This window comes from Corvus moneduloides, chromosome 2 (assembly GCF_009650955.1).
Source record: "Corvus moneduloides isolate bCorMon1 chromosome 2, bCorMon1.pri, whole genome shotgun sequence".
NCBI classification, from domain to species: Eukaryota; Metazoa; Chordata; class Aves; order Passeriformes; family Corvidae; genus Corvus; species Corvus moneduloides.
The window spans coordinates 88,183,012-88,204,421 of NC_045477.1; the positions used below are offsets into that span (position 1 = coordinate 88,183,012).

General features: G+C 45.1%; 1 protein-coding gene and 1 long non-coding RNA gene across 2 annotated transcripts; one reads left to right on the forward strand and one right to left on the reverse strand.

The window, feature by feature from the left end:
* Window positions 1-2,818: 2,818 nt before the first annotated feature.
* SHOX (short stature homeobox) lies at window positions 2,819-19,852 on the reverse strand. Its single transcript, XM_032100226.1, has 5 exons — window positions 18,818-19,852; window positions 15,413-15,621; window positions 10,979-11,036; window positions 10,800-10,888; window positions 2,819-9,350 (listed from the first exon to the last, which is right to left on the reverse strand). The coding sequence occupies exons 1-5, from the start codon at window positions 19,089-19,091 to the stop codon at window positions 9,105-9,107; spliced, it is 876 nt and encodes a 291-aa protein (XP_031956117.1). The 5' UTR covers window positions 19,092-19,852; the 3' UTR covers window positions 2,819-9,104.
* LOC116440013 lies at window positions 9,102-17,805 on the forward strand. Its single transcript, XR_004238374.1, has 3 exons — window positions 9,102-9,269; window positions 9,660-9,787; window positions 15,618-17,805. It is a non-coding gene; the product is annotated as an uncharacterized LOC116440013 (long non-coding RNA).
* Window positions 19,853-21,410: the final 1,558 nt, after the last annotated feature.

Genomic DNA, 21,410 nt, shown 5'->3' on the forward strand with positions numbered 1-21,410 from the left:
AGAGTCCTGTGCTAATGTATTAGTCACGGAGTCATTGTGTAAAAGGAAATCTTCCCCTCTGAAGAAAACAAAGCCGTTGAACACTGTCCTTTGTGAAGGGGAGGACACACAAAGGAAGCACATGAAAGATACTTGTCATGGAATTGGACATGTCTGCTCCAAGAGAGATGTCTACAGAGAAGGTGCCTACACCTGAGGTAGTCTTCTAAGGCACACCTTAATATACTCACCGGAGGTCTATTTGCCTAAAGTGTCTGCTTGCTTCCACTGACAAAGTTCTGATGTGGCTGACTGAATTGGAAACATCTGAAGATAAGCAAAATTAAACAGATGCCTAATTTCTGTAATTCAGTCGGGCTAAGGAGAGAGCAAGCCTCCCAGCCACAGAGATCAGTCAGGTGCCAGGCACACACACAAGTAGAACACGAGGTACATGGGGAAATTAAATGTGGAACCGGAGACCTGCAGCCCTCAGGCTTTGGTAGAGTTTGAGAAGTAGCCAAGAGTCCTGTGTTAAGGTTTTGGAACTAAGTGCTTAAATTCCTCTGAAGTCTAACTTTAGAGTGAGGCATCAGGTCTCTTTTTTGGATCCAATTTTCTGACCTTGTATTTTTATAGCCTCTTGGTAGCAATTTTAAACCAGCAATTAAATATAAGAGTAGGATCATTACCCTTAATCATATTGGTAATGAAGTCTGAGTATTTGATTCGGGGAAATGAAATTACATACATTTCCTTTTGTTCTGTTATCCAATCTCTAGTAATTTACATGTGGTCCTTGAATGTAGCTCTGTCTTTCCGTGGCTGCTCCTGCAGACTTAAGTATACAGATTTCTCTCTACCTTTAACTGGACTTTTGGATATGCAGGCAATATAGGACTGAACCATACATACTGGTGAAATTTCAAGTGTTCAAGGGTATTCATGCCAGCAGATACTCAGTCCTGTTTCCTGTGTAGCTCCTCATAATTTTCTTTTCAGATGTTTCAGCTCAAAAAATAAGAGTCTGAGAGAGAAGCTACTCAAGAAAGAAAGGAAATTTTACTGACAATTCATGAGGAATTCGTTACCGTGTTTATTTTTATCCAAATAAATTTAGAGAGATCTAGAGGCAGTATCCAAAAATGCTGGTGGCTATAGGGTCAAAGTATAATTTTTTGGAATTAAAAATAAATTTTCCGGCAAAGAAAAAGAATATACCCAAAGACAAGAGAGAGGAAACTTCCCTCAGAACTGTCAATGATTTTAGAAAGCAGTACAACAAGTAGCCGCTGGGAAAAAAAGGCTAATTAATGAAAATGAGGAGGAAAAAACTTCTCTTCCTGACAACCAAATTGCCAAAAGAACTTATCTCTTTTCAACTTGTAAACTGAATATGAATAGACAAAAGAAAATAACAGAGTTAGAGCATATTTGTTCATAAATGGCTATTGGACAGTCTTCTGGAGAAGCTAATCTTTCAGCACACACTGTTACACTTTGTATTTTTTTCTGATAACTCTTACAAGTATGTACTACTGACAACCATTCACTGCCCACATATCTTTGAGCTACAAAAAGGAAGGATTAATTTTCTTATAATAGCCTGTATCTTACACAGTTATTGACAGGAAAAACAGGATGTCAGTTTGTGGTGCTGGCTTAGAGAAAAACAGTAATCACGATGTGGGAATATTGCACCAACTCCTTTTCAGTTATGTTCCATGTCAGAACTCCAGTAAATGCAAATACTTGCACAAAATACAAGGTTAGAAAAGCTAGATACAGGTTCTGACTTCAGCATACACAGCCAGCTGCAGACAAGAAAGAATAAAGAGATGCTGGGAGGACTTGTGGAAAGGGCTGGGATATGAAACTACCCTTTACCATAAGGCTGATAAAGTTTAAATGCCACTTACGTGTCAAACAAACTGACTTTCAAACAAGACAAGGTAACCTGACTCTTGTGACTAGTTTGGAAGTTTAGAACCTGATTCACAGACCTAACAAAGACTTCCAACCAATACAGTTTTCTTTGCTGCTGTTGATGAAATAAATGGCGCAAGGGAACAAGAGGACTCCCTAAATATACTTTTCAAGATCAGAATGCTGGATTACAACTAGAAAGAATAAAACTACAGGAGAAAATTACATCTAACATACCCAAGCAGGGACATGGAAAACACTCCTTAACTGCCTGAAAAATAAAAGCCTGATGTAGTGCCTTTCCTGTTGATTTGAACAGACACCAGATCAGAGCCATCACAATACAGTCCCTAGAATGGTCCATTCTGAAGGCTCCTTTATTCCTCCTAACACAAGGGGAAAACTATTGCCCCTTTAAAAAAATAGGATGCCAAACTAGTAATAAATAGAAACAAAAAAAACCCATATTATTATTATTATTATTATTACTTGGGTACAAAAAGGAACTTTTAATTAACCATCACTAAGCTACAACTTGTTATAACAACTCTGTTGCATAAAAGCCAATGAGAGACTTGTAAGTGAAATAAAATGACTACAGAGTAAGATGCACAGCTTTGATTCCTCGCAAGGAGAAAGCAAATAAGGTGCTCGAAAAAGAATTAAATACAGAAGTAAAAGCTGTGTTTTAACAAGGGGAAATACCTTGTTATTCATATTCCCTTTGGTAGTAGTTGTTCTGCATATCCGTTAACACATGACTACAAATATTTATAAGTTTATTCATATCTCACTTTTACAAGATGTACATTCATATCATGTGATTCAACATAATACACTCCAAAAATGGAACTCAACGTGTCTGGTGAATTCATGTAGGAGCATGCTGGCATAATCAAGACCTTAGAAAAGGTTGTTTGCTTGTTTCCTTTTCTCTTCCGCAATAGCAAAGGGGTACAAACTTTTAAGATTAGTTGGGTTTGAAGATTTTTTTTGTTTGTTTGTTTCATTTTAGCAATCCCTGAAATGTCTGTAAATCAGACACACTGTGAATACATAACCAAAATAATGCTATGGTACTGCAAATCATACTGGCTGCTCATACTTTTGCAAAAGCAACAGGTTTTTAAAATATAAAAATAAATGCAAAGCATTGTCAAATTTACACTCAACATAATTAAAATAATACACATTTAGATTTTTCAAACAAAAAATAAATAAAACATCCACATACATTAATACAAAGAAACAGAGATATTTGCCTGTCTTTGATGTAATTAATACATACCATAAGCCTAGATTCATGAAAGTATTGTCTTTCAATAAATATCTTCAGGTTCAAAATCTGATATTTTCTACATTCTTCAAGTGATTTTAGTTATATATCAATTTTCAACATAAGGTGTATGAACTGCATTATGTTTCAGTTATTTATTGGAAACCAGCAAATTTCTAGGCTGATTTACTAAAATTAGGCACCAACTTTTAGCATCAATTCTGTCTAACAGACAAAATTTGAGGGATATCTGGCATCATACCGCTTTTGAAGAATGCCTCAAACACCAAAGCCTATGGCCTTCCACTGACCTGGCTAGAAAAGCCAGCTAACAAAAAATAACAAATATAAAATTAGCCACCTCATTACATTGACAGGGCCCATGTTGTACCTTTTAAAGAAGTGACTTAGAGATGCCATTTTACAAGAAGCATGAGGCGTAAAGCAGAAGGCTCTAATCGTCTCAGAAGGATAGGAGATCACACTCTGCAGCACATCGCACATCTTTTTATTTTTTGTTTTAGTTTCCAAGCAAGACCAGGCCTTCTCCAGCCCTATCACATCTTGCTGCAACCAGTAGAGATTTTCAAAGGACCAAATGAGAAGCTGTTGCCATGTTATCCACAGCTGTTTGAAAACTTTGTTGCCATGAAAATGCTGTCACATCAGGGAAAGAAAACAACATAATGGGGTGAGTAGGTTGCTTACAGATGAGAAGTGGGGCGCTTCAACCACCCTTTTTAAACAGGAACACAAAAAATTTCCAACCATATTGGTTGTGTGCACTTTATAGAGTTAAGTAAAATTAACAATTACAGGGACACCACTTGGATCATTACATATTAGATATTATAAAAATAAACACATTTCTAAGAAAGATGTGTAATCTATTTTTACTATACTTTAAAAGTTTTCCTCAAACTGAAGGGGAAAAAAAGCCTGCCATCTCCAAAGCAATAATGTCTCCAAAAACTAAAATTATCAGTTTAAAAAAAAAAAGAGAGATTTTGCCTAGCACATTTAAACAAGCAGAAAACATGCGTATTTTTTGTCACCAAACAAAAAAATCCATAACCTGGGTTTGCCTTAGGGATCTCGATTTCTGTACTACTACATGTCTATTTTATTCGAGTCAACAGTCCCAATGTGTCAATGTTATGTCAATTCAAAATCATGTCTTATTATTATTTTATAGGCAAACATAGGACTAAAAGACATAGCAGGTAAAGCATGCAAAGAATTGACATCTGTACGCTTGGTCTGTGTGAAAAATTTATATTAGGGGAAGTTGGAAATCAGAGTTTCTTAGCAATTTGTGCATGCTGTTGGGAACTTGGAAATTTGGTTTTAGACTTAGCACTGACACAACTCAGCCCCATTGAGTCATAAACAAAATTCTCACTGACATACAGGGTCAGAGAATTGGACAGTAACTTCATGTTTTGTGGAAATAACTCACAGGCACATTCTGACACTCCAAAACAAATTCAATGTGCCCCTTAAAACTTTTGCTGAAGTCAGATACAGAATTTAAATTTCAAGCAGCACGGCCCCAGCTATGTAAAAGGTTGTCTGCCACCACAAAGTTCATGACAGATTATGATCTGGGGGATGTTGCTGGATTACAAAAACAGAAGTAATAATACTCAGTGCTGACAATGGGTGATGGGACCTGGCCCTTGATTTATATGCCTTAATTTCTACAAAAATGGGGATAATAATTCTTACCTAGTTCATAATGGGTAAGGATTAAATAATAGACATTTATACAGGGCTTTGCAAATAAACATTATATAAGTGCTAAGTATTATGATATTAACCAAAATGTCACTACTTCTATATGACCCTACTAAACAAAAAAACTTTCAGTATAATTTTTTTCGCGTATTTCCAGGTCAATACAAATGAGCCATGGAGTCAACTGGCTATTTTAGTACAAATGAATGAAGTACTTTAACTTATTTGACAGTTTCAAAAAATCCCAGAATCTATTCTTTCCATTATAAAGGGGCCCATGTAAGGCATGAAGCCTTTTTTATAGTCTTGCTTATAAACATCATTATTCATTTGGCATTCATTCAAGTTATTTTTCAAATACCAGACGAATCTTCCGAGAAAGATTCTTTAGCAATCCACATATGCTAAATGAAGGCCTCCTCCAAGGAAATTCTGCTCAGTGGCTGCTGTTTTGATGATCCTGGAAATCTCACACTTCTCAAATCAAAGATTACACAAAGATCAGGCTGGATGATGGTGAACAATAAATGAGGCTTGGCATGCCTAAGAATCTCAAACAATTACAATACTTTTAGACTTTAATGAGCACTTCAGGACCATGACTATGTTATCTTCAACCTCCAACCTACTTAAGAAAACAAAAAACAAAAACAAAACAAACAAACGAACAAAAAGAGACCACACATTAACAGAGATGGAGTAGACGCTTTGGTCCAAATTCTCAGCTTGTACAGATCACTGGAGCTCCATATGGTGAATGGAGCCACAGTGACTTAGAGAAAAGTACAGTCCAATACATGATAGGCCAGGTAGGATGCCTCATTTCCTCCCAATGATGTAAAGATGATAAGAAGAGGAGGTCACCTGTGTGCATCATCCAAAACAAGGCAAAGCTTTTTTACCCTCATTAATGTAATTGGCCCATTAAAGAAAGCAAAGCAGAACCAGTTTTGGCAACAACCCTTACACAGCGCACATTTTCATTTCCTTTCATGCTAAATGAAATGCAAGAGCAGCATGAAGCACCTTGATAGATTCCCAGCAAGACCCTGCCCCTCTCCCCAGGCTGAGCTGTGGTACCTCCTTCAAAGCAGGCTAAGCTGATAAATCTTGCCACCTTCTTCCCTTCTGTGGTAGAGAGCAAGACTGTCCTTGAGACATCCATTGAAAGCACTCAGAAAAAAAGTAAGAATATTTCATTCTGCAAAGATGTATGCTACACTACCAGCCTTGTTTCATCTTAGCAGGGAATTATATTCATGTTGCCGCTGGTTTTTGAATACAATAAAGAAGTAAAATTTCTGAGAGAAGTCTACAGGCTTTTTTTGCTGTGTTTGTATCTAGAACAACAAAGGTAGAAAGTTATTCCTTCCCATACAAAGTGGATGCATATTGTATGTGTAACACTGAGATTGGTAGCACTTGTCAGCATTTCAGATGACTGAGAAAATTCATATCCCAACCCTACAACTTCAACAAGTTCATGCTATGGAATTATTTGAGGGTAAAAATCACTCCTTTCTGAAAGTCCAGTGCAGGACTGCAAAAAAAAATCATGTAAGCCTCTCTTAATTTCTCAAAAGAGGATTTGAAGGGCTAAAAATTAGATTACAGGTACAGATAACAAGCAGTCCCTATTCAGTCGATAGCTCTTTGCCTTTGGTCTTCAACACTGTATATCTAATTCTCCTTCAATGGCTGTGGGCGTCCATTACAACAGGTTACTTACTATAGCCTAAACCACCTTTATGGTAATGTTTATTCTTTTTCAGATCTGCATTTTAGAAGTGCTGGAACTACTTCAAATATTTCTCATTTTAGGCAGAATTTCATACATCATCATGAATAACATTTTACTTTCTAGACAATGTCTTGTTTCAATAAGAAATTGTTAATTGCCTCAGATTTGGTCTGTATTTCTCAGCAACAAGTAATGCTACCTTTATATTTTGGCCTTGCTTTTAAAAGGTATTAGACTTTCACAGAGAGGCAAAAAAAGGCAGGCAACTTTTATCAGCCCCAGCAAATCCAAGATATTAACTACTTCTCATGTAATAAATAGAAGGGAAATGGCACAATTTTGACATTCCAGAAATTTGCTTGCTAGAAAATATCAAAAATTGAAGGAGAAAAAAAAAAACAAAACACAAAAAAGAAGAAAAGTCTCTAAAAATTATCCTAAGCATGAATTTTTGTCCTACAGTAATATTTGGATTTGATAAATATCAGCAAAAGCCAAAACTAGTAATGGATTGCTAAACGAGACATAAAAAGCAGGCCTAATAATGGTGCTATTCAGAGGATAACCTTCCATCAACACAGACCTGGTTAGCAAAGGCAACAAATAACTATCTTGTTAGATGAAGACAAGACCACTATTTGTACCTTCCTCTCTCCTCCCCAGTGAAAATTTTTAAAAAACCCCGAATCTAATTAGAAGTGAATAACAGAAAATGTAGAACTGGGGAGGAGGGTCAGTAAACCCAGACACTTTGGAAATATAATTTGAAGAATTTCTCCACTCTCCATCCTTGCTGGATTTGTAGTAGTTAATCTGCTTAAGCACTAGCTTACTGCTTGGTGTCCAAATCACAGGCAAAAATTAAAATGGCAAAATATTGAACTTGTGCTCTTCTACCGAACACTTCTATGGGTTGTTTTAGTTTGTTTGGGTTTGTTGCTTTGTTTTTTATTTAAAATCGTGTGAAAGTGTCATACAGACTTTTCAGCCTGCTTCGCAGAAATATGGCACATTAAGTTGACTAGAAATTATAGTATCTACCTTTTCCCATATGTGATACATATAACTTTATCCATTCATAGAAGACTCAGACTGTCATTTTGGCAAGGAGCTGCAATGCACCAGTCTGAGTGTAACGGATTTAAGTTATAGATCTTGCAGAATCGGTTATTAACAGAATAAGTACGGCTATTTTTTTTTAATCTATAATATTTACAGTATTGCACTTTACTGCACTTAATTGCATTTCACTAAAATTAGTGCTGCATCAGTATTATGCCTTAAAACCGTATGTCCATCTTTGACATATAATTCATTCTTTCAACATCCTGTAAAACAGTGAGATTCTGATTCAAAGATCTAGGCATTTGGGGGAAAAAATGAAAAACTGACCTGTTTCTATGGCACAATACATCTCTTTGAGTTCAGGTAATTCTGGCAAAACAGGTGCATTTCTTATTGTTCCCATCTTTCAAGTTATCACTAACAATTAGTAAATTCTAGTCTCTCTCTTTTTCTCCTTTCAAAGGACATAGCCATTTGAGACACGCTTTTTTGTTATTGCTGGTTTGGTTTTTTTAGGAAAGAAAAGAAGGAAAATAAAAACCTGCCCTTGCCTCAGATCTGAAATTCCACAAATTCAAACCAGTTCTGCAGCAGCAGCAGCTCCTCAGTGATGGAAGAGATTCATGGCAGTGAAATAATACTGTTGGCAACAAAGAAATGTCATCTTTAATGGAGACCAGCCCCAAGGATTTATTATTTATTATTATTACTATTTGTTTTGTTTCGTTTTGTTCTAATATATTTCTGATCTTCAAAACGTGTTTAGTTTGACACATGCACAAGGTAGCAAAACTGACAGCAGCAGATGACGTTATGCCGGAGCGATCACTTTTGCCAGGGTCAAAAATCCAAAGTGTCCCCAATGTTCACAGATTAACATAATTTAGAGATCGTTTCCTTTCTTTTTTTTTTTTTTCTCTTTTTGTGATTTTTTTTTTTAAACTCTCTTTTCTCTCTCCTCCCACCTACTTTGTCCTCCGAGGAGTCTCTGACTCGCGGGTGGGTGTCTGCTGCTCGCGTGTGTTGAGTCCGCGGGCCCGCGGCGGGCGGAGCGTCCCCACCGCGCCACGCGGCACCTCCCGGCCGCCGAGTCCCTGGGGCCGAGCGGGCGAGCGGAGTGGCGGGAGGGCGCAGCCGCCGAGCGCTCGCAGACCTCGGGGAACGGGAAAGAAATAAAAACAAAACAAAACAAAAATATAGAATAAAATAAAAAAGAGATAAGGCGGCAGGGCGGCCGGAGCGCTCGCTGCTCGCCCTGCGGCCAGGAAGGAGGAGGATGAGGAGGAGCGGGGGGAGCAGAGCGGCGGTCCGTGCGGGTCACACACCCGCCCGCCGCGGGCACCCGGGGCGGGGTGTGAAGTGGGGCTCGGGGGAAGCGTGTCAGAGCCCCAGGGCCTCGGCGTGCTTGCGGGCCTTCAGCCGCAGGTCGGCGATGCTGGAGTTCTTGCTGTTGCTCTTGGCGGCAGCGGCCACCACGGCGGCGGCGGAGGCGGACTCCGCCAGGGAGGCGATGGGCAGCCCGAAGGGCGGCGGCGGGAACATCAGGTAGGGCGCGTGGGCCGCCAGGTGCGGGTGCAGGTGCGGGTGCGCGTGGGCCACGCCCTCCAGCTGCAGCTGCGCCTGGACCTGGGCGGCGGTGGCAGAGACACGGCGTCAGTCCCGAGCCCGCGGCGTGGGGCGCACAGCCCCCCAACCCACCCCGCACCTCCACCCCGCCCGGGAGCCCGGCGGATGAAAAGACCAACTTGTGAGCGGAGTTCCCCCGCAGTCAGGGCGGCAAACCTCCGCCCCTTGCTCAGCTAAGGGCACAGAGACACGTTCAACCCTCCTCCTCGTGGTAATAAATAAATAAATAAATAAATAAATAAATAAATGCGGCCCAACGCACGGGCGCCAACAAGTGCTAAATAGCTAATTTTTTTTTTTTTTTTCCAGGGATGTTTATTTATACCTTGCTAAAAACTCTTTGGCTATGGGTCCCTTCTATAGCCGGCTACTGTTTGCTTTGGAGCTTTCTAGACCTACACAAACACGTTGGGTTGACTGAGAGATTTCAGCTCCGGGTAGGTTCGGGGAGGAGTGGGGGAAAGTTTATTTATGTATTTAATTATTTTGGTCCAAATATGTCTTTTAAAAATCAATACAATTAATCTGTCAGCTCCACGTGTCTCCGAGACGGAGAAGGTGGTGGAGGGTCCCTTGCTGGAAAAGGGCTGGAAAAAATCAATTCCCGGATTAATTGACCAAAAAAAAAAAAAAAAAAAAAAAAAAAAAAAGAACCAGGGAGGGAGAGTTACAACCGGCTAGAAGCGGGAACGGAATTTCATCTCCCTGGCCCCGGTTTTCCCCAGCGGCCTTCCCCGGCTGGCTGTGCCTCGCTGGGGCATGGACCCAGGCCTCACAGTGGCGTCGGTGCCTGCACTCTGCCACTGCCCCTGTCCTGGCTGACCACCACGATGGCAGAGCATTTGGGAGCAGCCTCCCACCTCCGGGGGTGGCCGCGTCCATCGGAAAAGGACCGGTCTCGACAGCCCGCCTCGGAAAGAGGAGGGGAACGACAGCGTAAGGGTCCGCATAGCTTTTCCCCCTTATGGTTTCGCCCATCGGGTGGAAAAGCCTTCTCCCACAGCCCTCTCCGGCGCCAGGAGGAGACCGAAGCCCCCTGGGCTGCTCGAGACCGAGCCGCTCGGTCCTCGCAGAAGGCGGACGGGCTTTCCCGGGCGCTCCCGGGCCCACCCCGCCCGGGGAAGGCCATGCGCCCCCGGGAGGCCAGTCCGGTCTGCGGGCGGCCTGGGGCCGTGTGCCAGCCCATCGCACGGCGGCGGAGGGGCCCTTAGCCCCGCCGGCCCCTCCCGGGGCCGCGGGACCCCCCGCTCCGTCCTCTCCCCGGCCCCGAGGAGCGCTGAGCTCCCGAAAGCAGGGCAGGGGCTCCTTCACGAAGTTTTACAGTCTGTTTTTAATACCTGCCAACTTCTATATAAATGGCACTTGTAAACGTGTCCGGCTTCCTCCCGGGCAAACGGATGGGGGTCGCAGCTTGCTGAGGGAAAGTAAAATAAAACCGGAGCTAACTACCTGTTGGAAAGGCATCCTCAGGGCTCCCATATTCACATAGGGGGCTACTCTGCAGGCGTCTAAATGGCTGGCGGTTCCCAGGATCACACCTGCGGGGAGAGACAGGGCTGGGTGAGTGGCGGAGGCACCCCGGGGCTCCGAGGCCACCACCGCCCGGCCGGTCCGCACCCCTAACCCACCTTTGTGCATCTGGTTTTCCTGCTTTCGGCACTTTGCTCTCCTGTTCTGGAACCAGACCTGTAAAAAGAAAAAGCAAACAAAAACAAAACAACAACAGAAAAATGGAGGTGGCCTAGGCAGCTGCTAAGGGGAGCATTTTCGCAGGAGCTAGGGATGGAAGGGTGAGGCGAGTGACTGAACAACTCTGCTGAAGTCCCTCCTCGGGAGCAGCCGAGGGGAGCCTCTCAACCCAAGGGGGAGTGAGCCCCTCTCTGTGCTGCTGTGGGGGCTGTTCGGGGGAGAGGTCCTGCTCCTTGTTGTGGTCCCCCAGTCGAACATAGGAGGTGGGAAGTGCCCTCGCAGCCGAAGAGACCGGGAGCCTGCCGCTTAGCACCGAGTCTCGGAGGCCCCCTCATCCCCTTGGCAGGCAGTGGCGGTCTTTGTGCCACCCGTCTGGAGCGACAATAAGACCACCCGCAGGACGGGTGGGACCCTCGTACCCTTCCTAGTAATCTTAAACAGCCCGGGAAGAGCCAGCGTGGGCCAGGTCAGACTCCGGGGTCTGGCCCCCAAGAGACTGGACTTCCTGCCCTCTCCCGAGCCGGGCTTGAAATCGATGATCTCCGACAAGATGCGAGACACTGAACTTTCGCGAAAGGGTCTGAATCATTCACCGTTCCTTACATGTTAAAGAAAATAAAATTCTCTTCCTCCGACTTCTGGACAGACAAGAGCAGCATCTTTTGCAGGCTGGGATGTAAAGAAGTGCTTATGCACCCGAGAAATGCCTGTAATTTGATAATACTGCCCCAATTCCAGCCGTTCTCACTCAAACAATCGCAGAACTTTGCAGTTGCCACTGCGCTTCCCGTGCCCCTTTTCCAGCGGCATTTTAGACCTTCCTTTACATTTCCCCTTCCGCCGTGCTTGATTAGCATCTCTCCGCAAAACATCGTCAGAAGTGCGGGCCAAAATATTTTGCGGACCCTTATCTTTACACCAAAACCTACCGAATATGGACAAACATTGACTTTCACCGCTGATAAAATCTTGTAGCTAAGTAAACACCTACAACCTTTGATGTTCTTGCACTTGCCAAGAGATCATACGGTTAATTAATACTAACTGCACTTCCTACATCAAATTTTCCCTTCAAGCTTTCTTCAATTGCCTTAATGATGGTCATTTACAACGGAGTAATTAGTGCAAAGAAAGGCTTCCGAAGGCATTAATTACCTCGGGTACCTCAGTGATTTTCTTAAGTAGGTATTGGCCTTCTCTGATTTAGCGCACCATTTTTCCTGCCTAGGGTGTCTGTGGGGGAAGCGCGCAGCGGGCAACGGCGGAGCGCCGCGGGTGCGGACAGATCGATCGATCGATCGATCGACCGACGGACAGACGGACAGACAGACAGACAGACCCACCCACCCACCCACCAGTCCCGGTTCCTGTCCCTTACGGCTGTCGCCAGCGCAGCCCTCCCCGCGCTAAGCGGGCATCACTGCCGTCCCGCTGCCCTGCACAGCGCGGCACAAGCTTATTTTTCCCTACCAACAATACGCAAATATTAACAACATGCATCGCTTCTCCTTTTAACCGGGCCATTAGGGATTTATATGCATGTATATACGTATTTAAATATGAGCATGCAAAATATTATCGAGCTGTAGCGACAATAATACGTTTTTCTACTGTGGTAAATCCTTGCAGGAAATCTCCTTGTGTGTGTTCCCCACGCCCCCCCGCCTCGCCAAAGCAGTGTAAATTGTCAGAAGAAATTTAAGCAGCGTTTAAACAACTTCTCTTGCAAATAAGAACATCTTTCAAACCGAAATTATATTTAAATCTCGAAAACGAAGTGCCCTTTCCCTTTAGCTACGAAAAAATAAGGTTATGAGGAATAAAAGTGATGAATTAGCCACTGCGTTAAGCGATAATAAATCAGGCTTGGTGTGATTCGCGATCAATTCCAATTAGTCATGAATATGCTAAGTAAAGCACAGTACACTGTTTTAGACAGTTATTTCTTCATTAAGGATCACTCAGTGATTTCTTTCACAAATGCTCTAATCTGATTTCCTTTTGATTTCCATTAGAGACAGTGAATAATGACATTTAATTTAGCCCTGCACCATAAACCCAAAGATATTTGTTGTAATTGAATTACTGCCTGCTCCTCACTATGGTCTCATAACTTTCAATTATAACCCTGACAGCTGGGTGATATGAGTTTCCAGTACAACACTAAAAATAAAAGGTTAATAAGGACTAGCTACCATAGGAGCTTCAATTTATTTACAGCAAATTTCCACGCTAAATTGAAACTATATCCTTTAACAGCAAGGGACAAGAGGTTCAGATAGGAATTAGAGAACAATTCTAAAAGTATTAGAAAAAAAAATACCTTTCCCTTTTCTGTCTTTTTCTCTTTTTTTCTGCTTCCACTTATTGATGGATATTAATTCTCCGCTTATTTCCTAATTAATTACCCATTTTCCTCTTTTTCCTCTTTATACTTATTTTATGTATGGGGGTTTTTAATCCATGCAAACCTCTTATATAAAATTATTAAATACTCTTTTTTTTTTTTTAATCTCGGTCATAATCTCCTCCTGATTCTTTTTGTTTGTTTTTGTTTGTTTGTTTGTGTGTGTGCTGTTTTAAGATCTGTAAGCACTTGAAGCACCAATTTTCCTGTAACTATGAACATCCTGTTAAGGTGCTCCTCAGTAATAAAGTACTTGAAAGAAAGAGTGCAGAATTCAATTACAAGTAATTTATTTTTATAGAAACAGTACATCAAGGCCTTGGAAAGATATTACAGAGCCCAAGTAAGAAGATCTGGGAAGATGACATAAGAGTTGATGTCCCCTTCAGCAAAAGTTTAATCTTTTCATTAATTTATATGGTGTGGTTAGATCAATCTTCCAGGAGAAAGTAGGCCAGCAGCACTCTGAACCCCTGCAATACTCCCTGCAAGCTGCCATTCCTAAGGCATATGCCCGGCACCATCCCTTGCCCAGCTCGGTTTGTACTGAGTGTGGCAGGAGCTGAGGGGAGAATAAAACCTTAAAAGAAGGAGAGAAAAAAAAAAAAAAAAAAGAACGAAAACAACCCAGATAGTCCATTTATTTCAGGATTTGCCTCCAGGAGATAGTTGTTTAAAGCGAGGTAGTGGCTTGCTCAGGCAAATGCTGGCTGAGCAGTGTGCTGTCTGCTTGCTTTCCACGGTTAAAGAGGGGGTCAAACAGACCCCTCTCCCCACTCCATCTCGGGGCCATATATCTTAACTTCTCGCTGTGCCCCGGGAGTGAGGGCAAGGCATGGAGGCCTCCATCCATGCCCACAGAGCCGTAGCCATGCCTATGCATAGCCACCCGCACACTCCTATAGGCAGATATACATATACATGGGCATCTCTTATCTCCATGGTGTGAAGGCGTTTTGTTCTGTGGAGGAGTTGCCTTGGTGACTTTTTCTTCTTGAGTTTTACTTTGGTTTGTGTTTGTTAGGCCAAGCACAGAATTTTAATCCAAGAAGGGATTTCCTTCAGGTTTCTCCTGCTCTGGGCCTGCTCAGAGAGCCACAGGTTGATCTTATTAATTTTTTCTAGGTCAATTTCTATGTTGGGGTTTTTTGTTCGGTTGGGGGATTTAGTTTCTTTTAATATTATGTCTGTTTTGTGGAAGCATTCCCTAGTTGGCTTGGGGGAAAGGAGTATTTTTCCTCTGCATCAAACTGAAAATCGAATTTTAAAATAATCGATGTGGAGCCACCCAAACAGACAGCTCTGGTGGCCCCAGGACTACAGCAACCGGGATCTACTTTCAAGATTTCGAAGTCTAATTGGCATTTAGCTGCCTCTGAAGCGGGATGAGAGGGACGGGGGGAACCTCCACCAGATGGGGTGGCATGCATTCATACGCTTGCTGTGCGAATCAGAGCCGGCACCTTTCCCCCGGCCCTGGCTAATCCCGTCCCTCAGCACTCAAACTGTCTAGCCTTATTCAGGCAATTGTTTTCTGGCCTTTTTCTTTTTTTCCCCATAATGGCCCCATAAAATAAAAAGCGGGAAGAAAGTAAGGATTAAGGGAGAGTAAATGGCACGTTTGCAACGGGAAAAAAGAAATTTTAAATTAAAAAAAAATCGTTCAGTTATTAGAGACTTGTCAACATTATCACCACCCAGCCACCCTACCCCACACACGTACCAAAAAAAAAAAAAAAAAATTTAAACCGCCTTCCTAGGAAACGCAAGACACGGGCAGATATTCCCAGAGCAGAATAACTGTTTGGCAGGACAGGTACAGCAGACTTGCAAACAGCTTCCCCATCACACGTGTCACCTCTGCCTTCACCTCCCCGTTTTGCATGAAACGGGGCACTGTGCTAGGATCCGCTGGCAGTTAGGAAGTGAGGTGAGGACGTTTCCAGGAACAGAGCCCTTCTCTTACCTGAACCCTAGCTTCAGACAGTCCCAGCCTCTGGCTTAGTTCCTCCCTCATGAAGGCATCTGGATAGTGAGTCTCATCAAAAAGTCTTTCCAGCTCGTTCAGCTGCTCTAGTGTGAAATTGGTTCTGCTTCTCCTTTGTTTAAGCTTGGTCTGTCCGTCTTCATCTTCTGATTTCACATCTTCTCTCTTCTCTTTGCATTCGTAGATCCCTGCCGGGAGGGGGAAGAAGAAAACGACACTGAGCCTCCCCTCGCACCTCTTCGAAATTCTCTCACACGGGGGTCTCCCTCCTCCCGTCTTCGTCCCCAAACTCAGCACAACTTGCGGGTGCAGCTGGCGGGCGGGCAGGAGGTCCCCGGGCAGGCCCCGCAGGGGCGAGGGGGGCTGAGCTCCGCTACAGGCTCAACGCCGGGCAGGGGGCAGCTCGCCCAAGGGCCGGAGGGTGGAAGGGAGCCGCGCTGCCTTGCCTGTCTGATGCCCTATCAGAAAACCTATACAGATAAATATCATTTTATTTTCTTTCCAGGGTTAGGAGGAAGCCCTGCCGGCCCATTGGCACGAGCAGTTCGGGGAAGGGGTTGGTAGGAAAACCGCCGGCCCCCCGATACCTCCAGCAGAGAGAAGAGGTGGGGGAAGGGGGTTTCTCCGGCGACGTTTTCTCCCAGAGAGGGTTATGCAAGAAGCTCCCTACTGCTGTCATGATGAATCCACTGTGAAAATATTTGCCTCGTAAAAGAAACTTTCCCTGGGCATGAGACCGAGACCGCCCGTCTCTCTCCTCCTTGTCAACCCTCTTTCCCCCAAAATATCTGCCAGCGGGTCGAAACCACGGGGGCAGCGGTCCCGCGTGGCCCTGTGAGGGACAGAGGACTCCAGGGCCATGGGTCACTCCCAGCCCCTCCGAAACAGCAGGAACCCTCCCAACCTTCAGGGGCTCCAACAGGGCTTGTGGAGAGCTTGCGACCAGAGGCAGCCGCTGAGCATGTTTGTCCCGGGCAGAGGGGAGGTGGGCTGTGGGCGCAGCGGGTAAAACAGCTCCCCTTTTCTGTCTTGGGTAGGAAGATTTCTTTTGCTTTGGCAAATTATTTCCTTCTTTTTTATTATTATAATTTTTCTCCTTTTCCTTAATGCCGGGAGGCCTAAGGCACTGTCCCTTTTTTTAAATCCAGCTAACGAAAACAGGAAGAGATGCTGCAGCGGGGGACGCCGCTTTAGGCTGAACCGGTTCCCCGGGATCCCCTGCCTGCCTGGGGCGCCCCGCCGGGTGCGTATCCAGCGCGGGCACTGGCGGAGTCCCGGGACGAGCCAGTTCTGACTGCCTCCTTTGTCGTGCCTCACCTTTTGGGTGGTGTGGATCTGGGGGGAGACGCGTCTGCGGATGATCCCGAATTAAGTCCCTTTTCCCTCACCAAATACACAGATATTATATACATATGTACGTGTGTATACACACACCCAGTAATGTGTGCATGCACATATGTTAACCTATATACTTAGGGGCATCCCAAAATGCAAATTATAAACTGCAAATCGTAAGTTAATTAAACATAATAAAGTGTCCTGAACTGCATCTGCGCTTAAGTAAGGCCGGGCCGAAGTCGAAGCACTCGTTTTCACTTCCAAAATGAAAACTGTCCCTGGCCGTGATTGTTCCTCCTGGCTCCGGGCTGATACTGGCTACATAAAACTTTGCGAAGGGTCTGGCCTCCGGATGGGGATATTCGGTGGTTGGTTTTAATGGCGTTTTGTTCTCATTTCTCCTGTAAAGGGAATCCCTATGAAAAGACGAGGGTGCTAACCCAGCAAATGCCTAGGGAAAATCAGGCGCGTTCAAAAGCTGTCTCTTTTCCGAGGCTACAGCATGTCCGTGATAGGTATAAAATATTAACTAGCATATCGGTGGGACTGAAATCACACGCCGGAATCAGTTGAAATTAGACTGAAACCTGGCATGAATTTAAACTGTCACAAGCATCTCAGCTCTTTCCAACTCCTCCCTTCCATCCCCACCCCCAGCCTCTCTCCATAGATTAGATTAGATTAGCTAAACATACAAACCAGAATTTCGATTCACGGGGAAAGGGAGAGTAGTAGAGGGGTTTTTTCGTTCGTTCGCATTTTATTTTTGATTGCTGAAGCATGCCCTGCTTTCATTTTTAAAAATCATCTCCTGCGCGAATGATTCCCTTAAACTGAACGTTCTTATTTTTCAGTCTCTCGACCAGAGAAGGAAAATAAGCAGAGCTGAGTGGTACTGGCTTGTGCAGAAATACGGGTACCCGAATACGTGGTTATACCCCGTTCTTCTGTTTGGGGAGCAGGTAGAAAAGAGAAGGATATAAAATAAAAGTTTGGGCTGTAAATTAAATCGCCCAGTGTTATATTAAACAAGATCAAACAGTAGGAAACAGCTGAAAGGCTGGTTGTTGCTCCCCAACCTATTAACTGGTTTTTATTACCCCAAGCTAGCCAGTAGCTCCCCAGGCAGGTCCACCTGTCTAACTTGCCTAGAGACACTTTCTCAACTTTCTAATCCCCCCGTCATATTTAGTCTCTCCTTCCCCAGTGAGCCTGTGCGGGATTTTTAGTTGTCTTGCTTCAAAAAATACACATATTTTAAATTTGTTGTTGTTGTTGTTGTCGTTGCTTAGAGAAGGAATGGCGTTTTGCCCGTCGGTCGGCGGGGTGCCGTGCTGCCCTGGCCCAGGTGAGAGAACTGGCAGGGGACCGAGGGAGCAGTCGGCCGGGCCGGCCGGTGCCTCTCGCCGCAGCGACGTTCTGTCTCACCGGGTCCGGGCAGCCGCCCCACAGCCAGGCTCCTCTCCTCCTTCTCGTCCCCGCCGGTCGGAGCCTCTGAGCAGGACAGGCTGACCGACCCAAGACAAAACGTCCAGGGAGAGCCCTCTCCACACGCCGCTTTCTCCCAGAACAAGCAGCAGCATCCTGACGGCCCGGAAGCAGGAAGAGCAGGTCTCCTAAGGCATTAAAACTACCCGGACAAGGTTTCCTCGTACAAAAATACACAGATAGACAAAAACGTCTGACGTGCTGCGCTGCCCCCTTCCCCCAGGCGAGAGAACGCCTAACGGCACCGGATCGATTTCGGATGTGAACGGGGGCCGGCGGGGGGGCAGGACCGAAGTTGTGACTTATTTTTCACGGCTACACTCACGTTATGCATGCAGGAGTACGTGTTCCTAAGCCTGTGTTCCCGCCGCTGCGGGAGGGAGGTGACCGCAGGAGGGAAGCAGGATGCGGGAGGCGATCCCGCTCGCCCCGCCGGGGCCGGAACCGGGGCCGCGGTGACCAAGTCGCCCCCGCCGCGGAAAGCCAGGGGCAGCCGGGAAGGGGACCGGGGCTGCCGGCGAGAAGCGCGGGGCCGAGGGCGCCCAGCCCTGCTCTTACCTTCCGCTGTCCTGCCCGTGTTGAACTCCTTCAGTTTGTCCTTGTCGCTCTCTACGTGGTCTTTGAAAAGATGCACCGGGCAATGGTTGCTGCTCTCGGTCATGTCCTGCAGGTTAGAATCAGAGTTTCCAAGCTCCCTAGAGCGAGCCAACCCACTCTCCAAAACTTCCCTGTACGTGATCGTCTCCTTCTTGTTGCCGCTGCCACTGCCGCTGCTGCTCTCTTTGCTTTTCTGGTCAAAAGATTTGGATACAAAAGCCGTAAGTTCTTCCATGGCTGCCCGGTGATCTTATCCACAGAGATCCACTTGTTTTCAATCGGAGATGTGGCCGTCCTCCGCACGCTGTTTTTGCACGTAGAAGATGGGCTGTATAGGGTTAGATCACTCCTGCTGTTATTTATGCCTTTCAATTTGAGATCACACTATTTATACATGGCTACCTCAGCCCAACCCCCAGCTCTCCCTGTCTCCAGCAATTACTGACTGCTCCATAGTCGCAGGCGGACTCCGAGCAGCTATCTCCCCCACCTCAGTCCAGCAATTGGCTTTCTTTTCATTTCATCACTCTTTGGCATCTTTGCACCTTGATTTAGGGAGGCAAAGAGGCAACAGCGAAAAAGCGGGGGGGAGGGAGAGAGAGAGAGGAAGAGAGAGAGAGCGAGGAATAAAAGGAAGGGAGGGGGGAAGAGGAAAACATGAAAATAGGTATCTACATTCTGTAAATGGGTTGCAGAAATGAGAGTCGAGGAAGACTTAATTGATTTTAAGGACATCCTGTGCGTGGCAACACTGTGAGTAAAAACGGACCCACAGCTAACCAAATAACTGTGCTCCTGCAATTTAATGTATCGCTGTCAAGAGGAAAGGAAAATGAGTGTTCAATAAAAAAGGTAATGAATAAAAAGCCGGAGATGTGCATTTGTTGTAATCATTGGAAATTCTACCTGATTTGCTATTTAGCTAATTTCTCTTAATTAAACGGTCAAAATAATCGGCGAAACAAAAATGCTCTTTTAAAAGTACTGCCTGTTCTGGCTGGCGGTGGGTGGGTGGGGGGGTGCGCGGAGGGGGACGTGTGCTGCAGCTAAACAAGTTGCGAGGGGCCTCGGAGATCCGTGTCGGTGTGTTCGGAGGATTTGGAGTGGGTTGTTTGGCTGGGGGGTATCCATAGGTAGGGGGTCTCTCCAGACGCGTGTGAACATTGCAGGATCTATTTTCTTGTTTATTGTTATTATGTTGTCTGAAGGTACTGTAGGGGGAAATTAAACTATGAAATGTTTCTCTGGATGTCGAGCTATCCTGCTGCATGCAGCAGAGGGGTAATTTGTTAACACGGGACTGTGTGCGCGACAAATAGAGCATTAAGCCTTTTTTTTTTTCTTTTTTTTTTTTTTCCCGAACGAAACATATCCTGCTGGATTTAACATAGAACTGGCAATAATTTCCCCACCTTGTTCTTGGTAGGCTGCAGTTATTTTTGTTGTACTCCTGGAATAATTATTATTCTGTGCTCTTGAATAGCTGCCTGAAATTCGTCTCCAGATAACAGCGCCGGCATTCCCAGCGCCTCTCCGCATCGTTTGATCCCCATGCGGAGTCGACTTCCCAGCTATTTATTTCTGTCTCTTCTCCTCGGGCTTTAACGCGAAGGGTTATTCGGTATTTGAAGGAATTTTGTCTTCTGGTCATTTGGCTTTTTACGTCCTTCCCTTTCCCTCGCCTCGAGTTTGAGATAATCAGAGCCCACCATCACGCCACCCTCTGCTCTGAATCTCAACCAAAGCAGGCTCCTTGTTGGAGCAAAGGGCCATTGTTTCTTTTCCGGGGGAGTGTGGGACTGTTCTGAAAATTAGCAGAACATTAAAACACTAAAAATACGTTTAATTAATCCAAAGGTGCCCCCAGCACCAGAGTTAACACCTCCACAGGAGGAGGGGAAAAAATAATAATCGAGGAAGCAATTAATAAAGGGCTTAAAAAAAAAAAAATCAATCTCCCCCTGTGCGAATTTAAAATGATTATCTAGGGGACAAGGATTGATCATTTGATCTCGGCACTGCGGATACCCCTGACATTTATTATATTGTCGTGTCTCGGTGGCATCCTTCCTCCAGAGTTCGTTTAACAAGTGAGGGAGCGGAGGAAGCCTTACAACTTAACAAACAGGTCTTGTCATCGCAAACGCCAATCAAATCGGAGGCTCTAATGTATATCACACGGCACCACATAAATAATAAAGGCAAACGATAGACGGGGAAGTAACGTATGGCTGAGGAAAGATTCCGGTGCGACACGCTGCTTGTGCCTCTCTCATGCAGTCTGCGCGTGTAAGGGCTCGTAGTGGATTGCTGTGCAGGCTGGTGCGTGGTGCGAGGGTGTCACGGACACGCGGGGACACCGGCACGCGATCCCGCGTGGGAGAGGCTCCGTACCGGGGCTGGGCCCCAGCCGCGGAAACTTTCCCCATCCCTCGGTTCGAACGGCACCGATCCCCACCGTGCCCTGTCTTCCTCTGCCTCCCTCGCAGCAAGCAGCAATCAAGGATAAATATTTACTGACTCCGCGTCCCCAGCGCCGGAGAGGCACGGTGCG